This window comes from Talpa europaea (genome assembly GCF_964194135.1).
Source record: "Talpa europaea genome assembly, chromosome: 8".
NCBI classification, from domain to species: domain Eukaryota; kingdom Metazoa; phylum Chordata; class Mammalia; order Eulipotyphla; family Talpidae; genus Talpa; species Talpa europaea.
In genome coordinates, this window is record NC_140075.1 from 81,913,537 (window position 1) to 81,923,203 (window position 9,667).

Sequence of the window (9,667 nt, forward strand, 5' to 3'; positions counted from 1 at the left end):
GTTGTCCAAACTTCACTTTGCAGGAAAGGAAAATTCTTCCTCTATCCTTCAAGGATATTCCAGCCATTTTAATAATTAAATTGACACATGAAAGATTACGGAGAAAAATTTAATTTCATAACCACATAAACATGAAACATCTGAGGATAGTAAGGTATAAGCAACTGATTTAAGAGTATACTATTTTGAGTCAACAAATGGGACAGGAACATGAGGGCTCAGAGAAGGAGGAGGCTAATTCATGTGAAAGTAAGAATAGATATTTGGTAAATAAACATTTGCCCTTTATGACAGGTCATAAAATTTACTCCTGGTAATAACTCATTATGGGCAAGGCCCATCTAAATTCTTTAATGCACTTAAGGGAAAGAAGAGCTTTCATTGGGCCAACAGGGTCTCAATTCCTTTAGCTCAAAACAATCCACGTGCCAAGGTGGCATTTCTTGGAAAGTCCTGTTCTGATGCCTGTAACTTCAAGAACTGAAAAAAGTACCTGCAAAAGCACAAAACTAAAATACAGAGAGAAAACGGAGTTCTCCAGCCAATAATTATATTTAGTTGTAGCTATTTATAGTTATATAAATGTTTAAAAAAATTTTAAATGCTCTAAATGGGACTAAAATTTATTTAATCTAAAAGACAACTGTTATACCTACAAATCTCAAACTTTTTGGGCTCAGCATTCCTTTTTATTCTTAAAAATAAGGACTCCAAGGAGGTGTTTTCAATACAGGTTATTGTGAATATTTACTGTGTTGAAAATTAAAATCATAAAATTAAAAAAATACTAAATTCATGTAAAAAATGACATGTTAACAGAAGTGTCAATCTTAAATATTTTTATAGCATTTGATTAAAATAACTTATTTTCAAAAATTGTTGGCGTACTGATACTTAACATTTATGTAAATCTCGTTAATGTCTGGCTTTATAGAAGTCTTGGCTTCTACATTCTGTCTTTCATAGTATGTCATTTTGATTGAAGTAAATGAAGAAAATCTGGCCTTACAAAAATATGTAGCTGGAAAAGATTCCGAAGTGTCTCACACAGTTCAACAGAATTTCTGATATAAAATTCTGTACCAGTTTGAGGGGAAAAAAAGAACAGATGGTTTACCCATTAAACTTCTATCAGAATTTTGTTAATATACAGTTATACAGAGCTTCCTTAAAAAGTTAAAAAAATAGTTAAAACATCAAATGTAATAGAAGCTTTTATATTTATACCATTTCATCTAGTCTGTATAATCCATATATTTTAATCAGGCTTGGAAAATATTAATTTGCCCATTTAGCATACTTTCTTAAACTATTTCTCCATTGATCAATAACAGGAAGACAAATTTCCATTTTTGAAACTGAATTCAACCCTCATAAATTCCCTAATTTAGTATAAGTCACACTCATGAGAACATGTTCAACCTAAGACACAAACTAAGAAAATACAGTTACAAAGTTAACATAAATATTAAATTCCATGAGTCATCTTGGAGAAATAGCTGATTCTAATTCAGGGGCAGGGAAAGGAGATAATCCTGGAATAGTTCTATACTATTGGAAAGCAAGGAAGTGGTCAAAAACAGCACACAAGCATGTCAAACAACACACGAGCAACCCTGAAAGAGTTCCTAATGCCACAATTGGAACAAATTGAGCAATAAAATGATTTAATAGTAGATTCTAACCCAAAGCAAGACATTAGTCTATAATGATGTAAAATAGTAGACTGGGGGAGAAGAGATAAAGCTACCGGTTTTGAACTCTAACAGTGTGGAAAATGAGAACTTGTTCTTGAGCTACAAGTTAAAAAAAAACAAGTGTTTCATAATTTCAAATAGTCCCTAGAAAGAATAGGTGATATTCATAATTCTCAAAGTTCCATTTGCAGGAATTAATTATACAAACACCTACCATTTCAATATATGTGTGTGTATAAATTATATATATATATAAAATAAAACAGTCACAAGATTTTCCAAAGACAAAGTATTATTTTGTCTCATCCAACAACCCTTTACTAGATACCCTACCAAATAACCTCATCTCATTAAACCAGGGGGATATCTATGAGCTCTTCCTTTATAGACACAGCTCAAAAATTCTAATTTCCTAATTTTGTAGTGGCTACATAGAATAAAATGGAGTCTGGAACTCTAATGTGGTTTACAAGTTTCAAGTTAATAGATGCTAAGTATCACAGCTCATGATAAAGTTTTAATAGAGAGATGTACTGAACCAAGTCAATTCTTTTCTCTTTCTCTAGCAAATAATTACAAACAAAAGTATGTCCTTAAAAAGATAATTCTGGTAAACTAAAAATGTATGCATTTCATGGGGTAAACACAAATCCAGTATTTTTTTGTGAAGTCAGACACTTTCAGTTTGAGTCTTTAGTCATCTTTAAAAAGAAAAGCTTTAATTAAGGGGCCTCCCCGGTGGTGCAGTGGTTGAATGATGGTGCAGTGGTTGAATGATGGGTTGCAAAGCTGCCCGCTGCCTCTGCAGCGCCGGTTCGATCCCTGGCTGCTCCCGGCCACCGGAGGAGGGTCCCACATGGCGCGCAGACCTCTCCTGCCGCCCGCTGCTCCCCTCAGCAGTGTATTTCGTCAGTCTGCCTGTTCTGTTGCCTGCTCTGGCTCTGGTGAATTCTCTCACCCTCCCGCGCTTCTGACTGTACCCAATGCTTACATGAATAAATAAATAAATCTAAAAAAAAAAAAAAAAGCTTTAAAAATGTATTACTTAAAACTGTATAAAACTAAGTTATTTAAGGAAAAAACAAAGATACCCAATCTGCCTTTAGTACTCTATCTAATGAAAGACTTCCTGTTAACAGCAGGATTTCTTCCTTTGGCACATACAGTAAGTGCTTGACTGGTATATTAGTCAAAACGTTAAAGGTCAAATTTCACAGCCAACACCAAAACTTGCTAGGCCTTAAAACCATTTAAGATATTTTACAACTTGTTTTTGTGTTTCTGCTAAATATAATTAAGATGAAGTTAACTCTTTAGATGAGGTGTTTCCTGAAAGTCTATGTACTAACTGCCAGGTATTAATATGCTCATTAGGCCATTATAAAACCATTTTCTTCCACACCTTTTTATGGTTATTAATTAGAAGCAGTAATCAATTTTTAAAGCTCATGAAAATAAATGTATCTATAGCACATCCTCAACCTCCCATAAGCTCTCTCTCTCCTTTCCACTCATTCAAATTTCTTGAACTCTATCCAGCATAAATCTTCAAAATATAGTGTTGAGTCTTTTCAAGATGAAGTCAAGAAACTTCCAGCTATTTAGAATTTTCCCTTCTGGAAATGAGTTAGACTTTTCTGTTTGACTAATAATTAGTTATTAATTTTCCCTGCCACTTGAACAAAGAAGTTGGAAAAGTTTGAAGACTTTTTCAAAGACATATTGTTTTTTCCTAAAAGATAAATCACTTTTAGGATGTAAACTATTCAGTAAAATTTCTCAAGCAGGTAGCACTGCTGTCATAAAAGCACATTTTATTTTTTTTAAATGACATTCTTTTATTAGAAAAAGTATTCAATTAGCATGTATTTTATTTCTAAGTCAGGAGTGGGAAGTTGTTTTATAGTCTACTGAAAGTATAACAGGCTATCAGTGATGTTATATAAATATATATGGGAAAGGTGGGTGCAAAAACTAACAAACTGTGTTAGTGGGGAATTAAGATATTATTCCTGCTACCCCTCAGCTACCAAACGCCACACTTGAAATCTCTAAACTCATTCATTTATTCAACCATTTATCTTTGGAGCCCCTTCTATGTAGCAAGGTGAAATACTAATTCTGTTTGACTCCTCTCATTCCCTCATTCCTAAAACCTCATTAAGTGGTTAAGTCCCTTCAAAACAGATGTATTCTACTTCTGCCCTTTCTGAATGTCCCCAGTCTGGGTCACAACCTCAATAACTTTTTAAAATATTAACCACTTCTAAGTAAAAATTAATTAAATACTAACCACTAAACATGCATCAAATGTAAAATTATGGAGTCAATAAAACTATTCATATTGTCTAACATTAAAAAACTAAAGTTTTTCAGGAAAAACAAAAAACAGGAATACACAACTGTACAAATGCAAGTATAAAAGAATCTATCAAGGAAAAGGATAAAGCAAACAGTTAAAATACTAAGAATCATCAGTTAAGAAGGGTATTTTGCATTTTGCAAATTTCCTATAATAACCAGATATTACTTTAAAAGAAAATATAAATGGTCTTTATTTTAAAAACTTCCTATTCTGGCTGGATAACAAACTATTTCTGAGATTCAAAAGTAAACAATATTAGAAATAATAAAAATCAATACTTATACAATTGTCTGAATCCTTTAATCTATAAATTCTTTATAAACCAAAAAGGGACACTGCCATTCTCATTACAGTATTTCTATATGCCTAGAAACCTCTCCTCTTCAATGTGCCAATGAGACACCAAAGTCAGCTTTTGTAAAATAAACTACTCACCAACTATTCCCCAATTTTCAAAAAATTGTTTTTTGGTTTTTTTTTTTTTTTTTTTTTGTGGGACCCTCGCCGGTGGCGGGGGATCGAACTGGTGCTGCAGAGGTTGCTGGCAGCCTCGCAAACGAGCGCTCAACCACTGCGCCACCAGGAGAGGCCTCAATTTTCAAAATTTTAATGACTTCTTTCAATTGTTCTAAAACTGATGGTTTCATTTTTTCTTCAAAAGCATCACAGATTTGTCCTTTCCTTTCCAAAACCACCAGAACCTGCACATTCTCTTTTTGTAGAATCTATCTTGAGTATGCTCAACACACAATGAATCATTTGATAGTAAGCTTTTTTGAGCTACAAAGTTTTGTTCAGAGAAGCAGTGCAGGTTCTAGCTAAGTAATGTAGTTTGCCCATCACCACCTACCATGCCAAATTCTTGCTGTCTTTCCTTTTTCAGGTTTAAGTTGTTTCTCTGAAACCCTAACTTCCCCATACAACCAAACCTAAACCTAAATTCAATTCAACCATAGCCATTAAATTCTGCAGGTGTTCAAGGTTCATAGTTATAACAGTCTAAAGAGCCTTAAGATAAGTACCAACTTTCTATAACAGGAGTTAATAAATTAAAGGGACACAAGTTCTTTCATTCACTCTAGGTCAGTAACTATTGGAAAGTTGGCATAGCAAGACAGACGAAAGGGAAAAGTATTTCTGTTAGGAGTATTTGTTGATTTTCCAAGAAAATCAAGAAATGAACATCTTTTTAATTAAATGTTATAAACCTAAATATAAGCTAATATATTATTTATAATTTTAAATTACCTGAGGCTTGCCTCCCCTGATTTTGTGGTATTCTTTGGAAAAGATCGTGATTGTATTCAAAATATCTATAGTCTTCATGAGCACGATCTCCAAGTGGACGTCTTCTCTGACCGTCAAAATAATTATCTGAATAATAATATCGGGAACCAGAGTCTCCATTTTCAACAGCAAAATTAACTTCTGATAAAAATGACTGGGAAGAGCCATATTCCCGAGGGACATCTGTTAGACTTCTGGCAAGATAAGAAGGTGCAGATAATCTGTTGCTTTCTCTTCTCATTATTTCATGAGGTGTTCTTTGAATTGGAGTCCTAAGGAAACTCTGGTTTCTTGAACCTATTCCCTCTCCAGAAGCTGAAAAGGCATTAGGGTTTGAATCTGGAAGACAAATATCAGTTCGTCTTGGAATTGTTGGACCGTGCCGGATGAATGAAGGCATGAGATCTATAAAAGAACAAAACGTAAAATGACCATTTCTATAAATTCTATAATACTTTTCAAAAGTTTTTCATTTACCTCCATCACAGGAACATGCAAAATTTCAACAAACTTAAGAAAGCACAATTTAAGTGTTTTAAAATAGTATTTTAAAAGTGAGGCTGATTAATATTTCCCCATTCAAATGCCTTTATACCTTGCATGAATGTGCTATTTGTAAGCCAGAATCAAATGTATTCTGCATATTACCAGACATTAATGTTAGGAAATGTCAATAAGCTTAATTAAGAATTACATATTAATGAATACTCAAGAGTAAATGTATAGAAATAACCATCTATCAAATGAATAGTTACCTGTATAATTGATTATAAAGAGTATAGTCTGTTTTGTTGATTTCACTCCATTTTCAAAATTGTCAAAAATCCCTTTCAAGCAAACAATTTGAAAGAAAAAACAGAATATAATGCTGCTGCCAAACATGTAAAAGTAGATTCCTTTAAAAAGACTTAAAAATTACCCAGTCTTCCTACTCTTGGATTTACACAGTACTAGTAAAATAACCAAAAGTTGGAAAGCCAAAAATTTAGCTATAAAAATTAAAAAATCTTATGTCATAAGGGTACACAAATATTGACTCAAGTTCAAAAACACCAGACTTGAAACTACTATGGCTCCTTTAAAAACAAGTAATTATAATTCAAAACAGAAGATAACAGTAGAACAATGGCTTTCAGGATATAGTACTTCTGAAAACAGAACTTGAAAATGGTTTAAGCATTCCTCGTTAGAAAGAAAATACCTTAAAACATGAAAACTGGATTTGGAGAGTTTTATTATTTCAGGAAGTTAACAATATTAGAGGGCCCACATACTAATAAACTCCAGAAACTACAACTAGAAAGAAATATCTGATTTGATAATGCTTAACAGTAGATGAAGCTAAAAGTAATTTACTCAAAGGTGTGGCAAACATTTAATGATGTCAATGTTTAACAAACTTTATGTGCAGCAGGCCGTCATAAACTTAACCCAAAACCTAAAAGCAAGCATAACTGAAAACAAACTGTTAAAAAAAAGTTTAAAAATCAAGTTTTAGGTTACAAATGTACCCATCTGATCTATTTTGTTGTCCTATGAGAAAGTCCAGCAGATACAAGGAAGGCTGATGATGTGATTGTTAAGAGAAAAACATTCCCTCCACTCCTTTCTGTGTGATCCTGGGCAAAAACTAGGAACTTTTAAGAATGGTATTCCCAATTAAAATATGAGGTAATGCTTAAGTCACAAGATTACTACAAGCTTCCAAAGAAGGAAACTTACATAAAGAGCCATGCATGCAGTATCACCAAAATGTTAGCTCCTTAAAGGTACAAATGCTTTGAACACCAAGCAAAAAAATAAAAAATTCAAAAAGATTCAGCTGGAAAAATGAGTAAAACACTTAAGTTGAAGAGAAGAAAAGCAAAGGCATAGAGCGGGGGAAGAGAAATACATCCTAATAAAGTTTAAAATTTGGTGACTTCCTCTAAAATGAGACACTGTGAGTACTTTGCTATGGGGGCGGGGGGGGGGGAATTGTTTGAAGGAATGCGCATGAATATAGCCTAATAAAAATGATCTAGACTTCTTCACTTTGAGATCGAAGAGAGATGAGGTTTTAGGCAGCGGCTACAACAGCCACAGCAAACTTACACCTCAAGTTTGAGCAACAAGGCTGGGGAATTCCACAGTACAGATCGCACAACTTCCAGCCCAGGAGATCGTAACTCACAATATTTGCAAACACAAGACATACTCCCAGCGTCTCTAGAAGAGGAAAACGTGTGGCCCGATCTGATCACCTTTACTCCTATAGCATCAGGGGATCAGCAACTCAAGGGTCTCCTGAAGTCTCCTCCTTCCAGTAACCAAAACCAACAACAGATACAAGAGTCAGGCAGATGAGCAAATATCCACTTAAATCTGACAAAATTGGACCAGAAAATGTGGCTCAGACGGATGCTCATAGTCGATTTTCTTAGTACTCCCCCCCACCCCACCCCACCTCCACAGTCTAGAACCTAGCCCTAGTCAAAACCACCTTTTCTAGGGACAAATTATGTCATCAGATTTGAGGCTTATCCAGAATCATCGCCCCACATACTGCTGTATTGACTCATTCACTTATCCAATAAAAATTGATTGAGCAGCTAAAAAAAAAAAAAAAACCAGCAAAAAAACAAAACCAGCTCGGGCATGGAGAAGTATGTTATTTTTATGGGGTCCCAAGACATAAAGAGGAACTAATGCAAGTCAGTATCTTACTTTTTTATTTTTTAACCCACTCCCTGACTCTCTAATGGAATTCAAGCTTCCTGAAGACAAGGGTTTTTCACCTGTTTTATTGGCTGGTCTAGCTCCACTGCCTGGGACATATTTCAGAGAAATATCTTACTCTTTATCGGGCTTTTCATCTGTTTTATTGGCTGCCTTATCCCACCGCCTGGGACATATTTGAGAGAGCAGTATCTTACTCTTCATCGGCTTTCAAACAATGAACACCACTTCAGGCACACACACACGCGTGTGCGCACACGCCACACACGCACACGCGCGTGCACACACACACACACGCGAACGCACATCCCTCAAAACAGACTTCTGAGACCAGCACTGACGCGAAGCCCCGGGGAGCCTCCCGGGGCGCCCCGTGCAGGTCCCCCGCGCCGCCCGGCCAGGTGCGGGCGCGCCCGGCGCGACACTCACTCCGCAGCAGAGGCGACGTCTCCTTCTTGACGTACTTGCCCTGCACCTCGGCCGGCTTGGACACTTCATTCTTCGTCTTCTTTCGGGACAGCATCCTGGGGACGAGGCACCAGGCCGCGCCGAGCAGACTCCCTAGGGCTCCCCGCCGGGCGCCGGCCGTCCCGGCCGCCCCCTCCGCCGGCGCCGCCGCCCCCTTCCCGCCCGGGCCGCCGCCGCCGCCTCGCCGCCGCCCGCCGTCCGCAGGGACTGCCGCATGTTCGCGGCGCTAAGCGCGCCGGCCGCCGCTCAGTCGCATGTCAGTTCCTTCCCGGAAGTCGGCCCGCGCCGCGACGCTGCCCGAGGACCCCGCGCGGACAGGCCGGGGACGCCCGGCCGGGGCCATGGTCAGCCGCGCGCCGCCTAGTAACCGCTACCGGCGCCGCCTACGTCCCGTAAACTTTCCCTGCGGCCGCGGGGGATTCTGGGAAAGTCGACGCAGCGCCGGCCGCCGCCTCCCCTCCCCCCGCCGGGCTCGGGCGCGGCTCCCGCTGCGGGACTCCCCCCCCCCACCCCGGTACCACCAACCCCCCTCCCGGTCGCGCAGCTAGCGGGCCGGTGCCCCTGGTTGGCCCGGGGAGCCGCGGCCGCCTTCACTGCTGCGGGAGAAGCAGGTATTGTGGAAACGGGAGGAAGAAGGACGAAGCCCTCTTCTTCCCACAGATTTTTTTCCTCAGGACCCTGAGGGAGCAGGTGACGCCCCGTCCCCCCATCTTTCGGGTGATCCTCTGAGAGCCAGGACGTGTTTCTTGGAGTATTCTTGGACTGGCAAATTCAGGTGTCTGACACCACAGTGCGCTTGGAGTTGGAGCACCACAACCCCCGGGCTAGTGCCGCGCCAGAAACACATAAATGCCTGTTTTGGGCACTAATATTGAACACATGAATTCGTCTGATACTGACTGAACAACTCCAAGGGCATCTTTCTGATAAAGGAAGCACGGAGGAAGAAAAGAAAATGGAGATAAATTTGCTGTCAGCCTATTATTTTTATCATCATTCACATTTATAGCCACATATTTCTCTTGGAGTTAAGTATTGTAACGTTAGAATTTTGAGGATTTTGAGCACTGAAGGTCAAGACCTTTTAATCTAAAATAAGCCTTTGTATAACTTAGCAGAGCAAAGGTACAGG

General features: G+C 38.4%; 1 protein-coding gene across 2 annotated transcripts in view; it reads right to left on the bottom strand.

Moving 5' to 3' along the window:
* Positions 1 to 8,590, bottom strand: part of SAV1 (salvador family WW domain containing protein 1) — a gene marked incomplete at both ends in the record, with an annotated part of 32,160 nt that extends 23,570 nt beyond the window's left edge. For both annotated transcript variants that reach the window (XM_084241097.1, XM_084241098.1), the window contains 2 exons: positions 5,311 to 5,754; positions 8,497 to 8,590. In XM_084241097.1, the coding sequence (XP_084097223.1) occupies positions 5,311 to 5,754; positions 8,497 to 8,590 (538 nt within the window). The remainder of the gene's footprint in view (positions 1 to 5,310; positions 5,755 to 8,496) is intronic.
* Between the last annotated feature and the right edge of the window lie 1,077 nt (positions 8,591 to 9,667).